At 33.0% G+C, this 26683-nt stretch overlaps 1 protein-coding gene across 2 annotated transcripts; it reads left to right on the top strand.

Moving 5' to 3' along the window:
* Nucleotides 1-357: 357 nt before the first annotated feature.
* Nucleotides 358-24270, top strand: LOC107438734 (cytochrome P450 3A6-like). 2 transcript variants are annotated; one of them, XM_071186066.1, is made up of 11 exons: nucleotides 358-561; nucleotides 2828-2924; nucleotides 3797-3849; nucleotides 5744-5840; nucleotides 7595-7711; nucleotides 9005-9093; nucleotides 12421-12566; nucleotides 13150-13265; nucleotides 17536-17683; nucleotides 21836-21999; nucleotides 24186-24270. In XM_071186066.1, the coding sequence occupies exons 1-10, from the start codon at nucleotides 509-511 to the stop codon at nucleotides 21865-21867; spliced, it is 948 nt and encodes a 315-aa protein (XP_071042167.1). In that variant the 5' UTR covers nucleotides 358-508; the 3' UTR covers nucleotides 21868-21999; nucleotides 24186-24270. The 2 variants fall into 2 exon arrangements, with proteins under 2 accessions (XP_071042167.1, XP_071042169.1); XM_071186068.1 differs by lacking the exons at nucleotides 3797-3849; nucleotides 24186-24270 and having other exon boundaries at nucleotides 541-561; nucleotides 21836-21994.
* The last annotated feature ends 2413 nt before the right edge of the window (nucleotides 24271-26683 follow it).

The following is a 26683-nucleotide window of genomic DNA, read 5'->3' as shown; positions in this document are numbered from 1 at the left end:
GTGACTCATACGTGGGTTAGTTCCGAAAAAAGTCTTTCACGAAGGATAGTTTGTTCGGTTGATTGATCCATTAGTTCCCTCGTCTTCTAGGTTGGGTTTAACATGACGAGGCTATTAAATTGGATAAAGATGGTCGTAAACTAACACATGTGTTGTCTGTTCAACGCAGGTTATAAAATAAAATTTGATTGCAATCGGAAAGCCTTTCGAGGCGAAAGAAAATTTTTCTCATATCAAATCGTTTTTATATTTGATAATAGTTTGTTTGTTTTTAGGTCAACTACTCCATTTTATCATAAGTCGGATAAGTTATCTCTTCTTTCTTTTTTTACCCTCCCCACAATTAAATGAAGCCGTGTTAATCGCCAACGAAAAAAACACGGAAACAAGAGAAAGGAAAAAGCATCCCCTTGACCTTCGCGTCTTATTTCTCTTCATGTGGGCAATTGCGATGATAAGTTGGGATTAAATAATACCCTGTAGCTTATAAAGAACGACAAAGGGTATCATGTTTCTGTTTCTGATAGGAATATTCTTCTGTTATTTTCTCTATCTAATATGGTAAGCTTTTATTTATTGAAGTAAATAATTAGTTTATGCATTTTCATTTATTTTTAAAATCTTGAAGAAAAAAAATTAATAGTAAACCTGATTATAAAATATTGATTATATTGAGCAAGGGATTTGGTTCTTTAAATCAGTGGTTTCAAAATGGTACTACATGGAACCCTAGAGTTCTGTGGAAAAGTTTAGGTGGTTCCGAGAATTAGGACTTTTTGTAAACAGTTTTTTTAAAACATTTTTGAAACCAACCTCATTTAGATCCAATCAATAATCCATTAATATTTTGAGAATGGCAAGTTTTTTTTTTTAAAAAAAGTATGATTTCTCTAATAACAATGTATGGAATAAGTTATAAAAAAGACCGTCTCTACAAAATATACTATTTTCCCTCGAGCTTTTAAACTCAAAACTAAGTAACTAATTTTATTAATAAAGAAATATACTTACCTAATTATAATTTTTAGTTTGTTAGTTTTAGTTTGAATTTCAACGAAAATCACATTTTGACTTGTTTCATTGATTGTGAGATTACGTATGTACACTAAAAACAAATTCGTAGATGGACTGTATTCAGTTCCAAGACTGACTGCGAATTCAACTGTCGGACATAAAGCATAATTTAAGAATATAGATTACAAGAGTATGAAGAATTTCATTCCTCTTAATTTATTTTCTAACCGGTGTTAAACAGCCGACTATCAATGTTCAACTGCGTAGCCTTGTAATTTTGTGCCCGACACAGAAGGCAACACTTGGATCAAGCTTTGAGATAAACGAATTTTCGTGGAGGACAACCCGCATATGCGTTATACTAAGAAGAAAGCCACGAAAGCCACGACGACAAGGGGACTCTAACCAGTGATCAATCTACCACTGAAGATATTTTACGTCAGTATTGTGGTCGGTGTGAGCTGGGAGCAGAATTCGTATCAAAAAGCCAATGCTGGGATTCGAAACAGAGTTTCCTCATTAGAAGGTGAACGCTTTATCCCCTGAGCAGCCACGGCTCTCATTCCTCTTATTTTATTTTATAACCGTCGTTAAATAGCCGACCCAATTTTGAGTTTACGGCTGTCATTGTTCAACTCAAGGGCCTTGTAATTTTGAACCCAATCCAGAAGACAAGGAAACTCCTGGATGAAGTATTGGGAAAAATTTGCCTTCGTGGAGGACTTTTTGATGGAACTAACGCGCATTAGCGTTACATGGAGAGGAAGACCACGAGAACCCCCCACGGCTAGCCTAACGGCAAGGGGACTTTTACCCATGATCCATTGAGAATATTTCACGTCAGCACTGCTGTCGGTGCAAGCCGGATGCGGATTCGTATCGACCAGTCATCGGTGGGATTCGAACCCGGTTCACCTCATTGGAAAGAGAACGCTTCATCCCCTGAGTCACCACGACTCAACTATGTCATTTATAACTTCTAGATTCATCAGAAGAAGAGCCGCCTTTGATATCCTTTCATTTATAACATGTAAGAATAATTGAAGGCGTTAATGGTTCCGTCAAAATGGCAATTTCATTTGGCAAAATGAAAATCTTCCCCTTCCAAAATATTCGCAATGCCTCTGTTCGACGGATTAGGATTCTTGACTTTAAAAGTATGGAAATATATATATATATATATATATATATATTTCCATACTTTTAAAGTCAAGAATCCTAATCCGTCGAACAGAGGCATTGCGAATATTTTGGAAGGGGAAGATTTTCATTTTGCCAAATGAAATTGCCATTTTGACGGAACCATTAACGCCTTCAATTATTCTTACATGTTATAAATGAAAGGATATCAAAGGCGGCTCTTCTTCTGATGAATCTAGAAGTTATAAATGACATAGTTGAGTCGTGGTGACTCAGGGGATGAAGCGTTCNTACCTATCCACCAGCATGTAATGTTGTCATTCTGGGGCTCTGGCCCTTACGTTAATAAAATTAGATTATGATTACCGTATTTTCCTGTATCTTTTTCAAGAAGCACCGGCCACACTACGAACTTACAATGTTTAGGCTTTCAAAGCGTAACATATATATATATATATATATATATACAATTATTATTATTATAATTTTGGTACAGGTGTTAAAGTAATTTTAAAAGGCTACATATATTAATTATTTCGCTTAATAAAATTTCTAGACGATAGTCAAAGTTTTCCAAATAATGGAATTATTTCTAATTAAATGTAATTATTCGTGCGAAATGAAATCTTTTAATATTTTATTGAAAACATTTATTATTCATTCAATATTTCAGGCATTCTTCTCAAAAGCAATTATATTGGAAAAAGAAAGGTGTACCTTATGCCAAAACCATTCCTTTAATTGGCTCTGTACTAGAGAGCTATGGAAAAGTAAGCTTTTCATCATTTTATTTCGAATTAACTAGTATTTTATTACCTAACTACAAGGCGTATGAGAACCACCCCACAGTTCCTGGTTGGCCCACTCACAGATAGATTGTGTTTTCAAGTGAGCGTTCAAATTGTTAAAACGATCCTGTGAAGTGCGTTCATCAATGCTTCACGATACTGTGACATATTGGTGGAAACAATGCAATTCAAAACAGTCAAACGTGTTGTGTTGCCTCTCCATACTATTGGTTGTCACTCAAAGCTATATTCAACCGTTTGGTGGGAAGCAATTCACCACCCGCCTTGCACCCCCAACCTTGCCCACTCCTACCACTTTTACCTACCTCGCCATTCACACTACCACTTTTTCCTGAAATGTGATCTTGGGAGGAGGGCAGTCCAAAGTTTCAACTCCAAAATTTTAATTTCAATTTTTGCGTATTTCGCTATATCTCGAGAACTTTTTTAGCGAATTGAAACATTTTTACACACAATTATAAAATTTGTTTATTTAAGGATAATTCCATGCAAAATTACTATTAGTAAATATTTATTATATTTTATTATACAATGTACGAAAAAAAATTTATTGTAAGGTATACATTTTTTTACATAAATTTAAAAAATGTAATTTTACATGTAAAAATATCAAATTTGTGCAAAGTCGGTCGAACCATTCCTGAGAAATCGAATTTCAAACATTCGACTTTTTTAAAACTCGGATCATTAAAAGATCCCATCGGATAAAAAGTTATTCAGAATGGTCTGTTTATTTGTTTTTATTTGCGCACTTAATACAGTGTCATTTTTAATATTTTATTGATGATGTTTATGATACAATTGAAAAAAATCTTATTCATTTTATATTTCAGACTTTACAAGAAGTTGATAGAAACAGACATTTTACTCTGGGTCCCATTTACGGGTACTTTTTTTCATGATTACTTTTTCAAAATGTTCATTTATAAAACGTCTGACTATGATCATAATAATATAAGAGTGTTCTTTATTCGAACCGGGTATATTACATTATAATATGTTTCATAATTAAACACCCACAAATACAATAGATTGTATATGGACACTTGTTTTGTTTTACTGTGAATGACCGAGAGCATGAAAACCGGTGAATGACAACAATTGCCTTTCAATGGACGGTAATAAAATAACTCTGCTTTGTGTATTTCAGAAGAAGCCTCTCCACATGAACCGGTTTTTGTTTATATTCAGAGGAGGTAAATATTTACGTTTCGATTAACAGTATAGTTCGTCTGAAATAAGAACTCCCCTAGACATGTAGTTTGGATCTGTGGCGGTGACTGTGGTAATGAGGTATGACTATTTTAAGTAGGGGTGTGGGGTCATTGTTTTGTAGTTGTTTCGGATCGGATCGGCGAGAAAAAGGGAATCTCTTCGGTATATTGTATTAGTCCTAGAGTGAAGCTACCCTCCCTAAAATGCGCCAGTCTTACTTCCATTGCACCAGACGGCCCCAGACTTTGCGTCGGGAAGAGTTCTTAGCTTAGACCAGTGTTTCTCAATGTGTTGTACGCGTACCCCCGGGGGTACGCGTTCTTATGCGAAATATCTTGCAACAAACGAAAATTTCACAAATTTTTATTAAAAAACAAAGCCAGCATGAAAATTTACGATTACGTATTTTTCTTTTGCTATTTTTTGCTGAGTTAACAGTTAATAATTAGTGGCGTCAACAGTCAGTTGTAATTTTTAACTTTTGTAAAAAATTTTTATAGTAAAGGTTTGTAATAAATTCTACTTATTTTGATTATTTCAATAAAATATAATTTTTATCCTTAACATAGAATTTTTTACCGAAAACTTTGTACCAAAAAAGAAAAGCAAATATATTTTTTTAAAAAAATACATTCATTTTCTTATTAGTGGTACACAGCGTTACGAAAAATTTAGAAAGGGTACACAAAAGTCATAAGTTTGGGAAACACTGGCTTAGACAAACTATAGCTACGTCCCGAAAGGAAAAGGTGACTAGATGTCCATTTATTGCGAATATTGATTAGTAAAAAGCACTTAGTGTTGTTTTTGTAAGTATATATACCATGCAATTTTTTTTTATACCATGCAATTTTTTTTTTTGCATCTTAATACGTCGCTTTAGCTTTAAGACCTACATTCTTATAAAAATGCATGTTTTAATGCGCTCATTCACTCTTCCAAGTTTGTCAAATAATTGTAGAATCACCCTGAATCATTCGTTTTACAGTGACGGGTTAACTTTAAATAGACGTGCCAACTTTTACTCTTTCCGAGGAAGAACTTCCTAAGTGGCAGTGAAAGACTAATTAAAATACAATTGTAAATGTTATTATTAACTTCTCATTGTTAACTTAGTTAACTTTTTATTGTTGACTTTGTAACTTTTTATTGCTAACTTAACTTTTTATTGTTGACTTCGTAACTTTTTATTGTTAACTTAACTTTTTATTGTTGATTTTGTTAACTTTTTATTGTTAACTTAACTTTTTATTGTTGATTTTGTTAACTTGCAATGTTAAAAATATTAACTTTTCCCGTTGGTTAACACTCACTCTACTATAGTTACCACACATTCTTGTTTCCATAACTTGCTATCATATATTTACATTGATTTATTTGCATTTAATAGTAAACAAAATCATATTGAATTAAATTTATAAATCCAAGAATTAAAAAGAAATTTAAAAGACTCATTACCTCCTTAAACTTAAAAAATGAAATACTACGACCCATCCACAGTGGTTGGCAGCTACATGACATATATAATATTTCTTATATACTTATATAATTTAATAATATTTCAGACACTTTGAGGGGAATCGACCTCATCTGTCTGTAGCCGATCCAAAGCTGCTTAGAGACATTTTTGTCAGAGATTTTCCTGTTTTCACCAATCGACGAGTAAGTTTCATTCCGTCGAATTTTTCCATGTACTTGGGTTTTTTTTAAACAAGTAATATGATATAAACATGAAACCAGTGGTTGGAAGTAGTTCCTTTTATCCGTAGTGTGTAGCTTTTTAAAGAAGTACTGTAGTGAGTAGTGCGATACAGAAAAACAGTAGTTAGTAGCGATTCCCGGCAACTTCTCTTAACGTTAGTTAAATAAAGAAACAAACAGCAAAAAAATTTAGAATCTTATTGGTGCAAATCCTTCGCGGGCCCGTCAACGTAAGCAATGCCTCTGTGACCGAGTGTTAATAAGATCTACGATATATGAGATCACTTCTGCAGAGGATTCAAAAATATGATTTCATGTCAACGGATCATCCTCATGGATGTTTTCTAAACGGTCACCAATAGCTTATTATGCAGCTCTAGTGTGACGTAAATAAAGTACCTACCAAACAACCAGGCAATATTTTACAATAAAAATAATGTATTCCGTGAATGCATTATCCGATTTAAACTTACTTTGACATCAAGATTTGTTCATGTATTAATTAAAATAAGATACGGTATCAGTTGTTGTTACGCTAAGAGGTTGTCGCGGTACCCCGGTGAAAAATCAAGAGGTTTTCGACTGTCATTTTCTGACAACGCTACAACTTAACTCTGAAGAGGACACTATACCACTGGAAAAACTTTTTATTGCAAATTCTCTTTCATCCCCAGAAGTAATTTAAAATTCATAGTATAGAAAAAGTATGTTCAGACAAACCTAGAGTAGGCATGAAATTTCAAATACTGAAAAGAAATATTCAAGATATTAAAATGAAAATAAATTATGAGAAGAAAACTTAAGATTACGTAATGGAGAAGTTCCCTTCCAATAATTTGTTTAAATTTCGATATTTTTTTTTTTTTTTCAGAAGTTAAAACTTCTCCCCTTACTCTAGGTTCGCCAGAACTCACTTTTTCTAGACTTTAAATTTTAAATTGAATATGAATGTGAAAGAGAATTTGCGATGAAAAGTTTCTCCAGAAATATGGCGTCCTCTTATGAGGAGGGCACTATTTAAAAGGCCATTTAGTGATAATTTTGCCCAACACAGAAAGTCACCTTAAAAACACATCGTAGAGATTGAAATCAGGGGACAATTTTGAAATGTCTTTCTATATTTACTTGCAAACTTCCTTCAAAAAAATAAAAAATAAGTAAAAATATTTAAGTGAAAAAAGACATGCCCCAAAAAGGAGAGATTATACAATTTTTTTGTGAGCTTTTTTCTGAATTACATTGCAGACTCACGCCTGAGTGATTCCAAAATGTTTTTTTAGCTACATATATAAGTAAATGGCAACAGAATTCCTTGAATCGACGCTGCTTACTATATATTCCCAGACCCCCTGCTAAGTCAAAAAAGGAGCACAACTTAATATTCAAGTGAGAAAGAACAAGCCATTAAAATCAGTCAAATCATTGAAGAAGACAGAATGGAAAACATCAAAACCAGATTTGTTGCCGCAAGAAATTTAGAATTGTTTCTACCTATCACCTTTAAATGTTCATCCATCAAACAAGTTTTGATCTTTTTAGTCTTCCTTTCTCGGTAAACATACATCAGAATTTGGCAGCGCTTTCATTTTTTTTTTCCGACAAATGTCGTAATCCCATATGTTAGTGCTTTTTTTCTAATTTATTTAGTACAAAAATTGTAAGAATATGTATTAAAGTTGCCGGTAACAGTGCAGCCTATATTATTGAATTTGTAGATTTTTGAAACAGGCGATGATATCGCAGATGTTATGGTGTCTAATCTTCAAGATGAGGATTGGAAGAGGGTGAGGTCTATCCTCTCACCAGTTTTCTCAACGGGAAAACTCAAGAGGGTAAGTATGATTCCACAGTTTAAATTTTTCACTATCAACCATGATTGGAAACCAAAACAAGTCATAATTATTTAGAACTATCTATTTTAAATAAATAAATCACATTCACTCTCTCAGCACTTCAAAGACTCCCTGTGTAGTTGGTGACTGATGCACATTAAAATTCTGTCGAGTCGCAAAGTCCTCCATGTTCCCATAACAAATCAATACCTCTGGGGGCACAGGATTGGAGATCGATTGTTCTCTGATGATTCAGGTCAAAATTAAGATCTGTAGATGAATGAATGAATGTATGAATGAGTCCGCCTTATAAACAGGTGTGACGGATGGTGTGGCAGAAGTCGAATTCTTGGCCATAGATGGCGCTACTGAAAAACAAGAAAAACACACTCTGCCTTATATTTGCTCTGTTTCACCAAACAAGCTTGCCCGTGCGGCAAGTAGCATTAGAATCAACCAACATTCACTCTCAAAAATCCATAAAATCAGGCAACTAATTAACAATCTAGCGGACTTTAACGACTCGTTCTTTTTTATTTTTTTCATTTTGGCTATTTTTCTCTTGGTTATAATTGGTTGCAATTATAATGCTAACTTTTATTACTTTTAAAATTTGTCTCCTGAATTAAAAAATGCCAAATCGACTTGATTCTCAACAGAGACTAAGTAACCTGTCACAATTCATTTAAAAATTGTTTTTTTCTTTCTATAACTGTCGTTAAAAAGCCAACCCAACGACTATCAAAGTTCAACTCCGTAGCTTAGTAATTTTAAACCCAATCCAGAAGACAAGGGAGTTTTGGATTAAGTATTGGGAAAAATTTTCCTATGTGGAGGATTTTTTCATGGAACTAAAACAAGCATTTGCGTTACAAGCAAGACCACGAAAACCTCCTACGGTAAGCCCGACGGCAAGGGGATTCTAATTCATAATCCGTTTACTACTGAGGATATTTTATGTTAGCATGGTGGTTAAGGCGAGATGTGTGTGCAGAATTCGTATCTACCAGTCATCGCTGGCATTCGATACTGAGTCACCTCATTGAGAGGCAAGCGTTTTAGCTTCTGAGCCACCTTGATCCCCTGAGTCACCACGGCTTGTCTTAAAGCTTGAAGTGTCTAAAATAGGAGGTCAAATTTTTAAAATGCTAAAATTTATTATTCATTTATTTTTCAGTCTTAGTAAATCTCGCAGCAATGTTATTTGGCGTTATTACTTAAAACAAAATTTTTATACCATTTTTACTCAACTTTTTAAAATAAAATTATGACCCTGTTTTTTTTAAACTTTAGATAATGAGCGTTTTCAATGACTGTTCTCGGACTCTTGTGGATAACTTCAAAGAAATGGCGGATAAGAAAGAGCCAATTAATGTTAAGAAGTAAGAATCACTTTTTTACACTCTGCACTACATTTAACAGTACTTGCCCTGAAAGATTACCCAATGACTATTGTATACTTATCTCAGTTAGACAGGAATCGTTAAAAAAAAAAAGAATTATTAATGTTAAATCAACTATAACACAAAAAATATGAGTAATGCAAAATAAAAAAGCAGTTAATATCGTTTCTGTTTTCCATTGTTGTCGGAGCATTTTTATTGGCCGGAAAATCACGTGGTAGGATCCAGATTTCCCTCCTTCATTTCCATATTGTTTCGGTTGTCATCAGAATAAAATTAATAAAAGTTATTAAGTTATTGTTTTTTGTATCCCTAATTTAAAGGTATTTTCCTGTACTGCTATTATTACGCTTTTGATTTAGAAGTTTAAAACTAAGGTAATTGTTTTTTCTTTTATTATTATTATAACGTAATTCAGCGCTACATTTTAAGATATAGTTATTTAAAAAAGTGTGCACCGTTTTACAATTATTATTTTTTGTGCAAATAGCATTCACATATTATTATAAATTACCGTTTCATACATCATTATGTATTACCGTTCATGCACAATGTGGTGCAAGCAAAAATAGTATTTAATATATCCGCCAGCTTGGTTAGCGAAAATATTAAATTACGGTTGTCAACTCACCAAATTTGTTAGAACATTATACTGTTATTATAATAAAAATATTATTTTAAAAAATGATTCATCAGAAAAATTGCTTCTGTTCACCTATAGATCTAAATATGTATAATACTAATAGATAATATTTAGACGTTAGAAGTGGAGGCACAAGCGTAAGCAAACAGAATTCCTCTGAGTACATATATGTAAAGAGAATAATTTCAATTATTGTAAAAAAAAAACTTTTCTGCCAAGGAACAACAATTATTGCGAAGCAATCATCGGAGTTGGTGCGCGGTAGCAAACAGCGATCTTTTCCCCCTAGTACAAAGACAAAAATATATCTAAACACAGAAAGAATTTTAAGTTTCGTTAACTTTATTATTTCTTTATAAAGTTATTTGCTCATGATACTGATTGACAATGATTCGGTTCACATACTCGCTGTTCCTTCTTCTTCTTTTTCGCGATATCTTTTCTTTCTTTATATTCATCCTGTATGACGAGTATAATGCATATGAATCATCTTTCTTATAAAGGGAATTCAAATAATTTATTTACTTCAAATGGCAGAGGTGAATTGACATGTTAAAAGGTAAGAACACAGTAGCCCAGTCCCCTTTTCAACTTTAAAAAGGATTGTTAGATCAAAAATCAATGAGGATTTCCATCACCAATTATCAGAAAGGGTAAAAACCAAAATGTGGAGAGATCTTCGACAGAACACCATTCCAGACTGGCCGCGCCGCGAAGCGGTGGCTTAGTTACGACTATATACCGGACATGACTTTTTTTTTTCTTTCTTTCCTCCAAGCTTTGGACATGTGCCTAGGTCATTATGGACCCTTTACCATATAGCCCAAAGCTTGGCTACTGGTCCGGCTCCACACCAGCCTAGGAACGAGTCCAGTCAGCAAGAATTTATTGAGAATTTAGATATGTACAAAGTCACAATGTTTAAAAAAAAAAACCGGACATGACTGCCTAGCCGCGCACCTGTTTCTTTTAGGGCTGGCACCCGATCCCTCTTGTTCTCTGTGCATGAGCCAAGCTGTGTTCTGCGCTGCAGGACGTCGTCTACCGAGCGATATTGGGAAGCAAGAGCGCTCCTGAGGAATCCAAATAATATGCTTTTAAATTCAAAAGTTATCCTAAAAATAATCACACGCATAACAAACTAAGTGAGCAAAACACCTCGTTGAATATATTGGTAAGTAATTTCGTTCCCCAACGAAGGACTTCCACATTCAATTTCAAACTTAAATCCTTTTACATTTTGGCAGCTGATTTAGCAAGGTTTACTTGTCAAAAAGTTCTAATGATTCTTAACAGAATTTTTAGCATGTTTTATTTTTAAGAAAAATACTGTTCTAACAAAAAAATTATTAAAACATGTATATGAAGAAAGGTGCATTAACAGTACACCAGTGCTAATAAAAAAGGCTTGCAAAATTCCGTTCCGAAAATTTCAATTTTGATGCTCCACGCCATTTCAAATCGACACAATAAGGGCTTTAATTTATACAAACTCGTGAGATCGATGAGAGAATAAATTTAAGGAATTCAACCATTTATGATCATTTGACAAAAGCGTAATGTTTGATTTCGAAGCTCAACAGATGGGTTCCCCTTAAGGGAGATGTCTGTGATTTTCTTCTCAAACTTCTAGAAAATTATCCATTTTTGAAGACCGTCATCACCGTGGGGACAAAAATTAGATTTTCTACAACAGCTTTCTGGTATCCACAAAATTTTTTAGACTATAAAACCTTTACTTCAAAAAAGGAGGTCAAATATCACCTCGTTCAGTTTTTTGCCAGGAAAAAAAAATTCTAAGCGCGTGGAATCATGTTGCTGCCAGAAAGATGGCAAAAGGTATTGGACCAGAATGGATAACATATTATTCAACAAAATATTTCTTATGTTGGCAGAGCATGCGCAGCAGTTATTGAGTGAGTTAACTCATGTGAGGAAACTTGTTGATTTTTAAAAACAAAATTTATTACATACAGTACCCTCTCGATAAAGCAAACAACTGAAAATAATAGTTTAGAATACAGCTTCAAAAAGTATGGAACATCATCATGCAACACAACAACGACATTGTGAAATGACAACTGCTTTCAACAATGCAAAATTTTACAACTTTTAAAATGTAATAAGTTATTTGTCTGTTCTAAAGCCCATATATAGTTTAAAATCATTGCATTGCTTCAGGTGCAAAAACAGTGTTAACGCAAAAAAGGACACAGGTGTCTCATGCTGTATTTCATAATCATAAATTATTAAAATGCTAACTATAATATTTTTCACTTATTTCGTCCTAAATTAATAAAAAGTAATAAAAAAGTATGAAAAATATATTTAATAAAAATTCAGCGTCTTAGGGTTTATCTGCACACCCTAACATAGGCAAAATTCAGGTCCCTTAAATTTTTTTTAAATATATAGAGATATGGAATTATTGTAAATAATTCATAATATTATGAAAATTATTTTATTTCATGCTTATTTCTTAAAAATATTTTTCATTTCTGAAAAGAACCTTCAATTTTTGAAAAAATACCAACATGTTTTAAAAAGTATGACAAATGCTAAAAATGTTCCAATTGTCTACTAACAAATTTTCTAATTTTGTCCCATAGATTCTTATACTATAGATTGCAGAGTTAAAATCATAATTTTTTTCTGAATGACAGGTTTTATGAAGCATTTATAATGGACGTGATAGCCATGTCTGCATTTTCTACTAAAATCAACGCTCATAAAAATCCCCAAAACAAATTCGTCCTGGCAGCAAGAGCAGTCTTTGGAACTGGTCTTACTTGGAGATTTCTACTTGTTGGTAAGGGTGTTTTATTCCTACTGACTTCTATACTACTATTTCTGCTTGAAAAGTAAAGTATAAAAATATTCTTTGGATATATATATATATAAACACAAAGAAGAATAAAATAAAATATTTTTTTTTATTTTATAAGCTCGCGCTTGAGATCATACCAGAAGTAACAAAAAGAGAGAGAGTTTAGAAGTTGCCAGATAAAACCTAAGCATTTATGCTTAAATTTTTGAAAACCTGTTTAAAGAGAAATGAAATGCCTTTTCCTGTTTGAACTGTTATAGTGACATATAAGTCTCATTAACGAATAAGATTACTTCTTATTCGTTTCTTTCTATCATGTCACTTATTTTGTGATCTTTGAGAACATTTTTTATATCTAGGAAACCATTTATTTCGTTTCGTTTAATGTTGTTACATGAAATTGCAATATTTGAATATTTCATTGACAAAATATTTTTGTGGAAAATGTTAACTATTAAAAATTACAAAGATAAATGTGAAGCAATGATGAGGGTTGGGGGAATGGGACCTCCTATTATTTATAAAAAAAAGTAATAAATGTTTTTTTCCCCTCCTTTTCAAAAAGCTTTAGCACCCCGCCTGATGAAGCTGTTAAGCATATCTGTTTCAAACCCTTATGCCATGGAGTTTTTCACCACCACTACTACTGAAATTATTAATGAAAGAAAAAGAACTAATCAGGTATATAAAAAAAAACTCTCTTTAATTGCTTCCGAAGTAGTTTTTTCTTTAATTTATTAAGTTTAGAAATTTTTATTTAATTATATAAAAAAAGACAGTTTATAATTATGTATGGAACAACGCACACTGTTTTCACATTCGGATTATTTTGATGACATGTTTAACCACTTCACATGAATATTGCTCGATCTTCCTTCTATACTTATGTATTCAGAATAGGCGTCTCAAGGTTACGCGATTTTCCCACTCTCTACAATTTTCCCCTCTCCGTTAGTTACGCATTATATTGCTTTCTTACCCATCCGGATATTCCCACTTTTTACTAAAACGTACGGTCGTGAGGGGAAAAGCAATATTTTACGTAACCATAATAACTGAAGTAGGTAGGTATTTTATTTTCGTCGCACTAGAGCAGCACAATGGGCTATTAGCGACGGTGTGGGAAACATCCCTGAGGATGATCCGAAGTCATGCCATCACAATTTTGATCCTCTGCAGAGGGAATGGCTCCTCCGATTTGGCAGCCCGACGACCTGCGCGCACTTTACGGTTTAACAGTTTAACGAGGGCCAGCCCTCGGTCCCTACGTAGGCTGATTAAAGTGATCCGCTACTTACTAACCGCAGCCTGTGATGCTTGACTTCGGTGGTCTATTGGGAATCGTGTCTTTACGATCAGTCCACTGCAAGACCATGATAACGGAGAGGGAAATGTGAATAGAGTGAGGAAGTTGTGTGGGATTCTCAAGATTGGGCTACAAAAAGTATGAGGTGATGCGATTGCGAGTTCGTTAACTTTCAAATATACTACAACTACATCTTTAATTCTTATCATTAAAGTGATAAATTACACGTAAAGGGAAAATGATCGAATCGTGGCCCTTATTCCGAATTTCGCACCCAAAAAAAAGAAACATTTTAAAAATGTTTTGACTTCATACATGGGAGCAGTTTTTCTCTATGATTATAGAAGCAAGTTGGGAGTCATGTTTATTTAAAAAAAAGATACCATATTTTATTTGGAATTTAAATTTCTACTGTTGATTAAAAGACCTGTATAAAAGAGCATCAGTGTAACTAATAACAGTGCATCAGTACATCTCATCAGACAATTTTATATCTCACCAAACAATGAAGAGATGATTCGTACTTAAAAGATTAAAAAATAAATAAATAATTAAATGAAATTGAAAATTCAATTTTGCAGCACATTTTTATCTTACCGCTAGCAAAAATTTCTACGTAAGTAATGAGCATTATTATGATCTTTAACATTTTTAGTAGAAATCATTTCTTTCTTTTATTTCATTTCAATCGTATGAAAATTGGTGGTAACTATGTACACCCTTGTGCAAATTAATTGAAACAAACTCAATAAATTCAAAAAACTAAGAGAAAATGCTATTTTATTTAAATTTATACAAACTCAAAAATTTTAGTACATAACATGATCTCCACGACACCTTATTAACATTTGGACACGATTCGGCATGGATTCCACTAATTTTTTACAGTCATTTATAATATTTGTGTCCTTGTACCACACATGAATTAACGCCGTGATTAGCTTCTCCATAGTTGTACAGTCCATATTTAATAGGCGATTCTTGCATATGGCCCAGAGATTCTCAATTGGGTTGATATCCGGAGAGTTCCCTGGCCATTCCAATGTCTCAATTTGATTCTCAGACATGAATTTCTTGACAATTTTGGACGCATGGCAAGGAGCTAAATCCTGTTGAAAAATCCCTGTTCCATCAGGGTATCGTTTCTTCTACTCTGGAACAACTTTTTTACCCAGAATAGTAATGTACTGCTCAGAACGCATCATACCGTCAATAGGCTGCAAAGGTCCAACCCCATTGTAACCGAAGCAACCCCAAAACATCTTCTTTAAAAAACACGAAAAAAAAAGTTTGTTTCAATTAATTTGCACAAGGGTGTAGTTACAAAAATACAGCAAAAGCTATGCTTCGACCCAAAAATAACTGGGCAATATTTAAATCAAATGTTAAACAATTGTAAAAAACACTAGTTGAGGTTTTTTACTATGCATAACAATAAAACTAATTAGAATTTAGTCCGATATCTTTGATCATTACACGATTTTTTTTTCGATTTATGCATAAGATTTGAATGTAACTTCGGAATGATAGCAATGAATGTTAGAAGGGATTATTGAATGTCAAAATTAAGTGTTAATGACAAAAAGACACATTCTTTATAAATTCAGTTATTAGTAATTAGTATTCAAGTAATTAGTTCTTCATCCTGTTTTTTTTTTTAGTTAATGTAAAACAATGTTTTCCATAATGAGTGAATATTACTGAAAGAGACAATTATTGAGCTATATGAAATAAAATATTCAAAATCTACTGAATCTACAAATTTTAAAATTAACGACATAGCTTCGGATTTAGTTTATGACATGCCTACAATAGTTGTGGCGTGAATCGCGAAATTTTGCAAAACTCGCTGAAGCTTCGAAACATGGGTGATTTTTCAATACACTGTTAGAAATTTCTCGATAAAAAGGGATGAATAACCATTCATTTAATTGTTATTTTTCCCTTTTTCAACCAAAACCATTATAATACAAAAAATATATTCAAACTGTTAACTGTGAGAAAAATAGATCATCGACTGTTTTCAACCAAGACGGTTAAAACACCAGAATTTTATCCTCGGCGACTATGCCCACAGTTAATGAGAATCAAGCACACGTTCTTCTAAAGTTACAAGACTAGCCAGTTTATGAGGATTACAAATTTATATTTTTATTTTCCATGATTGGATGCGTAACACACCGCGAATAATCTTATTAATAAATAAGTTGCGAACACCTTATGAAGCCACTTATCTAATTGCTGCTATTGGGTACATATTTTAGCTGAGAATCTGTCTATCAATCTCACGACCAGCTGAGTTGTAGTTCGAATCCCAGCGTTGGCACCACAATATTTCCCCTATTCATTCAACACTTGAAAAGTTTCCAGTGTCCTACACTCCTCAATGGGTTGCCCTATCTAGATTATAGGAATACATAAGTCTCATTCAAGCATAGATGGCAGCACCACAGATTTGCTTAACATAAAAAAGGGTATTATTTTCCCCCTCTCACGATAGATGGCACCACTACATATACTAAATAAGTCACATTCCAATATTCACTTGAGAAAACAACTAAATCACATCCTAAATTTTATTTTTACGATTTTGATATTATGATAGTCGTAAATGGCTATAAAACCTTATATTTTTTTATTCACGGTTTTTAACAGTATCAGTTGTAAACGATTTCAAACCCATAAAGGTAAAGAAATGTTCTGTACTGTAAACTTTAGAGTTAATTTGATGAAAAGACTTCTACCGGTTATTTTAGAAGAAAAGTTCGATCAGTGTAACCTCCTGAATGGTAGTTTTGAGTTGTGCGATGGTTTGGTTGATATTTTTTTTAAAAAATAAATCCTGGTAATTTAATAATTTTTTTTGGGGGGGTGTAAATAGGGGTAATGCTTGTCCTTAATATTTCCCCACAGAAATAACTAACAAGAATTAAAGGTTGCCTAAACGATTCATTTAGCTCAGAAATGCTGCATTTCGGCATTTTTTTCCTGAAAAATTAACAACAATTATAAAAGCTCGCATGCTCAAGAAAATCTCAGTAGGCTGTTACGAATTTCAGACTGACCAACAGAGGGCGCTGTAATCATGCACAATAATTATGAATACACGTCATTGAGCCGTGGTGGCTCAGGGGAGAGGGCGTTCGCTTTCCAATGGGATAAACCGGGTTCGAATCCCAGCCATAGCTGATTCATACGAATTTCGCACCCGGCTCGCACCGACCACAGTGCTGACGTAAAATATCCTCAGTGGTAGACGGATCATGGGTTAGAGTCCCCTTGCCGTCACGCTAGCTGTGGGAGGTTTTCAGAGTTTTCCTCTCCACGTAACGCAAATGCAGGTTGTTTCCATCAAAAAAAGTACTCTACGAAAGCAAATTTCTCCCAATACTTGAATCAAGAGCTCCCTTGTCTACAGGATTGGGTTCAAAATTACAAAGCTACGGAGTTGAACATTGGTAGTCGTAAACCCAAAGTTGGGTTCTGCTCTTCTATGGCGGTTATAAAATAAAATATAATATGTATCATTGATGTCGTTGCAGGCAACGAATTCGAATACTTTATATAAATTATCTGAATATAAATATGAGGGGAATTATCTGAAAGATAATTAATTTGAATCACAATAATGACTGCTTCTTTCAGAAAAGAAATGATTTTCTTCAACTGTTGATGGATGCAGCAGATGAGGTTGAAGCTAACGAAAAATTAAAAGACATAGAAAAAGAGGAGGATTTAGCCAACAGCAACTATAAAAATGACCAGAATGAAGTTACAACTCCGACTAATAAAAGTAAAATTCTCAAAAAATAAATTTATCGTTATTTACTCAATTACTTAATATAGTATATTGTAATGGTTGTAAATAATTTATATTTAGCTTTAAGTTAAATTCAATGTCTGTAAATTTAAGCATAATGGCATAAAACTGTTTTCCATTGTTGTTAGCGCAATCCTATTGTTCAAAAAAATCACATGATGTAATCAAGTTTTATTCATGGAGATCACCAAATTTCTTTGGTTGACATCAGCATAAAATTTTAAAAAAAATATTTACCTGTAAAATAGTTCTTATTCCCGAATAGGATGCTTCCAAGTGACGTCACCGTAGGTAAATCGTGGCATTTGTCTATTCAGAAGCCAATCAGATTCGACACACAAGCGTGACATCGCTTACAGGTATCCAATTAAACCTGATTTAAGGTTAAGCATAATCACTTCACTTCATCTCGAATACCCAATATAAGGATATTTACCTATAATATTTATTTATTATCTGCTCTTAGTATTCTCTGTTATAATTACATTTTACTTTTTTAGTTATTATTCTAATTTAAAGGCGATAAAAAGGTATTTTTTAGAAAGTAATCTGGTGATATTACCTTATTTCGCAACATTTTATGACAAATCAGGGTATATATGCACCTGGAAAAAATTAAAAAGTTGTAGTAATATTAATATATTTTTTTACATCATTATGTTTGTAGCTACCAGGATATTTTATTTCCTCTAAGTAAATATATATAGATCCATAAGTGGCAGATGGGAAATTTTATTTCGGTAGTGTAAGCTATTATTTAAAGATTTTCAGCTTCTTTAAAGCGAAATTTATACCAGTTTGCAATTTTTTCCAGGTGCGTATGAACCTTGCAAACATATATAAATCGGTTATCTAAACTTATTAAAAATTTCACAATTATTGAACAGTAAATAAGCTTTGTGCAAAACTGTGCAATATGCATACAGCAACATATGCAATAACAAAAGTGTAACATATTTTTATAAATTAATTCTTCACACTATTACTAAATAATAAATTTTTGCGAGAAAAAAAATTTAACGAGTTCCTTAAGTAACCAAAAACTAGATTAAAAATTTTTTTTTTAATGTATATGAAATTGCAATGGTACAGAGTGAAATGATTGGACTCAAATTTTATCACAATAGAAGCAGAGACTATATTGAAATTAAATCTGTGCTCATGCAATGAAACATTTTAGGATCTTTCAATTGAAAAATAATTCTTTTTAATTTATCTTTTTAATTTATCTTTTTATCTATATAATATATTTCTTAATTGAGATCTGTCAATTGAATAATAATCAATTGAATAATTTTAAATTTATATGTAAAATTTTTTAATTCAGATGTTTATCATTGAAAAACAAAAAGGGTGATTCCAGCAAATGGAGAGGGAGGGGGTAAACCAAGCGAGCAGGAGGACAGGACCCCCAGTTAAACTATTATTACAATTAATTAAGAAAAATATTATCGATAATATTATTTCCAATGTTTGCATGATAGTATAAAGTAACAGCAATATAAAAAAACTTATAACTGTGGCTCTCATAACCATATTCAGAATCAAGCAGTTTGTGTGTGTGCTACATCTTTACATTTTCCAAAATAAAAAGGGGTTGATTAAAAACTAAGCTAAGATATAAAAACTTTCAGTGGTTCTTACAGGGTGCGCAGCCAAATCTTTCAACAAAAGTACTTCTTTATTATTTTCAGTACTTTTTAAGCACTCAAAAAATATTTTTAAGCACTATTAACAAAATGCAAAATAATTTTCAAAGACTTTACATGATCATGATAAAATAACTAGTTTCTGACAAAGAAGTCTTTTCTTGATAATATTAGCCATTATAAAATTTCGATTCGATGTCAGAGGGTGGAAAATGAAGCCTGAAATTGATAATATTTTGCAAAATGCAGCAGAGTTGCGCATGAGAGTGCAATAATCTCACCAAACCCAACTCAGTAGTCGCACATGCGAACTCCCAAGTATTTCATAAAACTTGTAAAATGATTGGCGGACCGAAGGTACGCCGAAATGTGGTTGAATGACTCATGAAAGCGTTGAATAGAACCGTGTAAAAAGCATGCTTTTGCATAATACGTGACGAAAATCCACATGGTCAAAAAAAAATCTCATTTTCGAAAAGGGAAAATTAAGCACTTTTTAAAAACACCCAATGAAAAAAGCACGTTCAAGGGCTTTAAAAAACGAAAATAACCACCTTTTTGCTCTTTTTATACACCATGTCTTATTATTGTCAAAAATAAGTCGAGCAATTTTTATCCCTGATAAAGTTAAGTGTTTTAGGAATCATAAGAATAAATAATTTTATTTGTTAAAATTAAGAATTGCATAAAAAAATTAATCGTATAAACATAAAAAAATTTATCGCTATAAAATTAAAAAAGGCAGGCGAACGATTGTTTACCTTTGATAAATTTAAAAGCTTTATGTTGCTTATTCCATTTGAAATGGATTAAAATAAAAGAAAATCAAGTTACCGTCATGTCACGGCAAGTACATGAAGAGGTACATTTTAAAGAAGGACTAAATTTAATTTTTTTAAATTTTCCGGAACCAAAACTGCAATGCTATTTTGCCATGTAAAGTTTCATTCTTTAAAATGACGTTCAAAATTGTACACCTTACGATTCATAAAATTTTCGATTATTTTTAATTAAAAGAAAATAATAAATATTTACTAAAAGTTATTTTTACATGAAATTGTCTTTGGGTAAGGAAATTTTATAACTGTGTTCAAAAAGTTCACCTAAAAAATTCTCAAAATATGACGAAATAAGCAAAAAGTAAAACTAACTTTAAAGTGTTCAAAGTTTGGACAACCCTCCTGACCAAAGTATTGGGATCATATTTCCGAGATTGCGGCTACCCTATGTATTTTGGGGGTCAGAAATCTTAATCCATCAAAAGAAACTGTGTATATTCAAAAAAAGTACCATTTCATAACTCAAAATATCGTCAGCACTAGTTAACATATTTATTGTTACCCCCCATACCATTAAGATTCAGCCCTAGAATGTAAAGATCCGATCATTAGATTAAAAGTAATTCAAGGTGCTCCTTTTTTGCGCTTTGTAAGCGTATTTTACATGAATAACTTTTGTGATAGAAACTGTTTTATACTAAGAAGCAATTATTGCGAAGCTTTTGTGAGCAGCAGTCAACATAGGAATTAGCCCATTATTTACTTTTTTATAACAAATCTATGGAGCATTGTATGACGTATGTTTTATGCAGTAAAATTTGATAACAACAATAATCTTTCAAGCTTCGTATAACTTATAGCAATTGCTATGGAAATATCCAAAGTGTGTAATGTCGTATCTTAACATTTTTTTTTTAAATATTCACTTCGAAATAACATACAGAGCATTTATAAAACTGTGTTGTAAATATCTTTTTTTTTTCAAATATCAAAAACGTTATGAATAAGATTGAAACCATTATTGTATTTAAAATTAAGCATTTGTTTTCACTTTTGAAAAATGATAAAATCGGGATTGCAAACATTTAGACCATTGTTGGAGTTTAATTGCAGACTTTCTTTTTCGATTGATTAAATATAACATGAGAATTAAGAAAATTTAGACTATTATTGGAGTTAATTTTTTAAAAAAATTAGTTTTCAGTCTTTTTTAATGATAATATCTCGATTTGGATTATTTAAAACATTGTTGGGATTTAATTGCAGATTTTTTTAATAATGAACAGTATCACGATTGTGACTATTGTTTGAGTTTTTTGGACTATTTAAAACATTGTTGGGATTAAATTGCACATTGTGATTATTGTTTGAGTTTTAATTGGTCAAGAATGATAAGGCCGAAATGATTACAGAGAGTTATAACGTTTTCCTATCTTGGTAAATAGGACTTCTTACAAGAAAGAAATGGGAACATTTTCTAATATATTTAAAATGTAAAAAAGGTGGAATAAAATAGTATATATAAATACACTTCAACAAATTATTCTTAAGTTATAGTTTTTAAGTATGATGAATGTTTTTCAGTTGATTCTATCTTAGACTCGTGTTTTCTATAGAAAACATGAGATCAAGGTTCCCTTATAACATTAAATAAAATAAAAAAGCAGTGCTAAGTAATGTTCATTTTTTTCTCTCAGGTCTATCAAGGAATGAACTGATAGCTCAGTGAATCATTTTTTTCGTTGCTGGCTTCGAAACTTTAGCTGTTGCTTTCTCTGCGGCCACTTATGTACTGGCTACTCAACAGGATGTCCAAGAAAAAGTTCGAAAGGAAATCGAAGATTGCTTAAAGGAAACAAACGTAAATACTACACTTTTCTTATTTAACTTTGATCGTTCTATCAGGTAAGCAAGGCCAAAATCAACGTAAGAAAACGTCACCAAACAAGTAGCAGGCTGCCTACTTTCTACGCCTTTTGCAAAAAAATTTTCTAGTGGTAGCTAAGTTAAGGCTTTAATGTGTAATTTTTTTATCCAGTTAAACTTATTTTCTACACCACTACACATAAATGATTTAAAAGTTCATATGCAAAGTCACTTTGTCCAAGCTCCTTCGTGATGAGGTTTTTAAAACGTTGACAAAATTACCAAAATTCTAAAAGCTTTTATTTTTAAACGTCTAAAAAAATATTTTACAAAAAGCGTAGTAATTGGCAGGTCTGGAGTAGATTCATCCACGTGTACCACGGATACCTATGGAACCACGTGTTACTAGTATAAACGTAAAATATACAAAATCAACGGTAATTGTTTTTATATATATATAACCGACGTTGAACAGCCGACCCAACTTTGAGTTCAAGACCAGTAATGTTTGACTTAGTAACCTTGTCATTTTAAACCCAATTCAGAAAACAAAAGAGCTCCTGGATTAAGTATTGCGAGAAATTTGCCTTCGTGGAGAACTTTTTGAAGGAACTAACTCACATTTGCGTTATATGAAGAGGAAAACCACGAAGACTTTTAACAGTTAACTTGACGGCAAGGGGACTCTAACCCATGATCGCTGAGTATATTTTACGTCACTGTGGTCGGTGCGAGCAGGGTGCGGAATTCGTTTCGACTAGCTATTGCTGGGAATCGAACCCGGGACACATCATTGAGATGCGAGTGCTCTATTCCCTGTTGAGAAAATAAAATTATATACTAAAATGCAAATTAATAGCTAAATTTGCTTGATTACAGTATATTTCGGCAATCTTGAGTTGACCGTGAACAATAACATCAGTTTCAGTGCCGAATAATACTGAGTTGAGTTATTTTAACGAGTTAAACTTCTGAAAACGTGTTTTATCTAATTCAGTGCCGTAAAGTCATCGGGAAAAGTTCGAAAAATAAAAATTTAGAATTAGCTTCTTTAATTGTAGCGTCATACGCATTACAGTTTTATGCATGATTGCGTATTGTACCAATTTATTGATTACTTATTTATTGTTTAACTTTAACGAGTATTCAGCTATTAAGTATATGTCAATGACTTTTTATTTGTTAAAATGTGTACGTGTGATTAATTGTTCCAATTAAATAGAATTTAGTGTTTGAGCCGAATTCGAAATTTTTAATATTTTTTTACCATTTCTTATTTGACACATTTTTTAAAGAAAAAATTTGCTTAATTATTATAACCATTCCACAATTTTGAGAAATTTTTTAAATCGTTTTGTGAATAGTTGTTTACTTTTTCCGTGGTGACTTTCTTCAAGATCTTCAAAAATATTCTGTTTGTTCTTATTCAACTTTTAACATGGTATGTAGGTAGATACTTTAAATACGTCACCCTAGAGCTGCACATTGAGCTATTGGCGACGGTCCAGGAAACATCCCTGAGGTTGATCAGAAGACATGCCATCGCAAATTTGATCCTCAGCAGAAGGGATGGCTCCCCTGCTTTGGTAGCTCGACGACCTGCGCGCGAAGTCGAACACTTTACGATAGAGCAGTTTAACGAAAACCAATACCGCCCACCCTCGGTTCCTGCGCAGGCTGATCAAAGTAGTCACCCACCAGCTTGCTAATGCTTGACTTCGGTGTTCGGCTGGGAACCGCGTCTTTCCAATCGGTCCACATCGGGACCTTTTTAACGAGGAGATTTCTTTTTTTTAAATTCTCATTTGTTTATTTTTAGTTAGAAGACAAATTCTTGACAAGGAAATTAAACACTTAATTTTAATGTCAAAATTTATGCGTTTGAGTTTCAAATGAAGTAAAGTATTCTGGAAATAAAAAATTTATTTGAAACTCGATTCCTAATTTTTCTGAAGCTCTAATTTAGGCCATGTTTAAATGGATTTGAGAGAAGATTCTACCTTATAAACACCCTATTATGTTCCTTTGAAATATTAGTTTTTAAGCCTACATTAAAGTATCAAAAAAAAAAGATTACTTACGTGAATTGATGAATAAAGCAAATTTATAAAATGAGTATTTTCAATAAATGAAATGTAAGTTATTATTCAATTTGAAATTTTTTCTTACTTTCCTTTTTAGGGTAATTTGACTTACGAAGTTCTTCAAAATATGAAATATCTTGATTGCTTTCTGTCTGAAACCTTAAGAATGTATCCTCCTCTAACTAGGTATGCATTTTAAAGTTGTTTTAAGTTATATCTCTATACTTTAAAATACATTATTATTATATGTAGTATATGTTATAATGTGCATGTATTTAGTATCTGTTATAAAGTATTTTCATTATAGTTACTATCTATTTAATCCTTCTAAGCTTATTAGACAATAATATTTTATTTTATAACCGGCGTTCAACAGCCAACCTAAACGACCATCAATGTTCAACTCTGCAGTCTTGTCATTTTGAATCCAACAGAGAAGACACGGGAGCTCCTGGATCAAGCATTGGGACAGACTAGCTTCCGATGAAACTAACCCTCATTTGCGTTACAGGAAGAGGAAAAATACGAAAACTTTCCATGGTTAGCCCGACTGCAAGGTCACACTAACCCATGGTCCGTCTATCACTATGGTCAGTGCGAGCCGTGAGCAGAATTCGTACCAACCAGCTACAGCTGGTTCAACAATCAAATCTGGACACCACCAGCTACAGTAAATCTGGATCACCTCATTGGAAGGCGAACGCTCCCCCCTGAGCCACTGCAGTTTCCAAACTATTATGTTATTTTATTTTATAATCATTGTTAAACAGTCAATCCAATTTTGAACATAAAACTACCAATACTGAACTCAGCAAACTTGTCACTTTTAACCCAATCCAAAGACAACGGACCTCCTACGTCAGTATGGGCAGAAATTTTCCTTTCGATGAAACTTTTTGATGAACTAGGACTTTTGATGAAACGAACCCGCATTTGCGTTACTAGAAGTGGAAAATATCTCCAGATTAGAGCGACGGAAAGAGGACACTAACTCATGATCCGTCTACCACTGAGGATACTTTATATCCGCAATTTGGTCAATGCGGAATTCGTATCCATCAACCAACTCCGGGATATGAACCCTGAACATCTCCTTGGGAGACGAATGCTCTATCCTCTAACCCCTCTCCCAAATTATATTAAATGTTTTGTGACTAATATGAAATATATAATTTTCTTCTTTTTTTTCTTCTTCTTCATAACAGAACAGAAAGAAAGGCTGATTCCACCTATGAATTAGGAGACACGGGTATCCTTCTTGAAAAAGATATGCTCGTCAGTATTCCAATATACGCACTCCACCATGATCCAAAATATTTTCCAGATCCTGAAAAGTTTAATCCCAACAGGTAAAATCTTTCCTGCTATGATGATTATTTAATATGCATCCATAAAAAGTTTTCATGGCAGGGTATCATTTTATTGAATCAGAAAAAAAATCGGGATGATTGAACATATATATTTTTAGGATTGTCTAGATCAAATAAATACAAGCACTCGGAGTGAGCCGTAGTGGCTCAGGAGATAGAGCGTTCACCTTTCAATGAGGTGAACCGGCTTCGAATCCCAGCGATGGCAGGTCGATACGAATGTCGCACCCGGATCGCACCGACCACGTTGCTGATGTAAAAATATCCTCAGTTGTAGACGGATCATGGGACCCTTGTCGTTAGGCTAAACGTGGGAAGTTTTCGTGGTTTTTCTTACCGAGAACCCAAATGAGGGTTAGTTCCCCCTTTCAATTAAAATTACAAGGCTACAGAGTTGAACATTAGTGAACGTCAACTCAAAATTGGGTCGGTTGTTCAACGATAGTTACAAATTAAAATAAAATCCTCTAACGCCAAACATTCTCCAATACTGCATCTCAGTTATTAATATTATTTTTTTTAAAGTTTAGGATAGCCTGGTTAGTGGGATGTTGGGCTCGTGTTTGAGAAAACGTGAGTTTGAATCCCACAGGCCAAAAATTCCTTATGTGACGGGCGCTAGTTAAATCTGTCGAGGTCACAAAGTCCTCCAAGTTCCCTTAAAAATCAATTCCTCTGGAGGTACTGAATTGCAGATTGATCGTTCTCTTTATCTGTTAAAAATTTACTATCAGTGGATGAATGAATGGATGTAAGAATAGGTCCTCACTGTAAAACGAGCTGTAATGTGCATGTGGCTGAAGTCTTATTCTTGGCCATAGATGGCGCCACTAAAAAAAACAAGAAACGCACTCTCTGCCTCAAAAATTCGCTTGATTTCCAGCAGGCTTGCTGGCATTGGCAAACATTGGTAGTCGTAAAAGAATAAATTTTAATTCACATTAACTTATCCTCCTGTGCGATTTTTGCACGCAGAGATCTGTATCGATTCAAAATTCTACGCCTACACCCCGGCAGTTTCAGTGACTCCTACATTCTTATAGTCAGTGACTACTTCAAAACTTTAATTTATTCTTCTTGAATTCACAAACTTTCAGTTGAACTCACAATTCTCCATGAGAAATGCTCAAAACTCTCTTATTCACAAACTCTAGTTGAATTGATCCCCTTAAAGAGAAACTCTAAAAACTCCTTTTCTTTTCTTCTACGAGATTCAATTACCTTT

Source organism: Parasteatoda tepidariorum, chromosome 10 (assembly GCF_043381705.1).
Source record: "Parasteatoda tepidariorum isolate YZ-2023 chromosome 10, CAS_Ptep_4.0, whole genome shotgun sequence".
In the NCBI taxonomy this organism is placed as follows: Eukaryota; Metazoa; Arthropoda; class Arachnida; order Araneae; family Theridiidae; genus Parasteatoda; species Parasteatoda tepidariorum.
This window is presented reverse-complemented; position numbering and strand designations above follow the sequence as displayed.

What these genes read in the sequence shown, in the direction of transcription:
- LOC107438734 (XM_071186066.1), top strand. Translation starts at nt 509, where the DNA reads ATGTTTCTGTTTCTGATAGGAATATTCTTCTGTTATTTTCTCTATCTA. An exon ending in ACTCTGGGTCCCATTTACGG is followed by an intron (nt 3,850 to 5,743) that starts GTACTTTTTTTC and finishes ATAATATTTCAG; the next exon opens with ACACTTTGAGGGGAATCGAC. An exon ending in AAAGAAAAAGAACTAATCAG is followed by an intron (nt 13,266 to 17,535) that starts GTATATAAAAAA and finishes TGCTTCTTTCAG; the next exon opens with AAAAGAAATGATTTTCTTCA.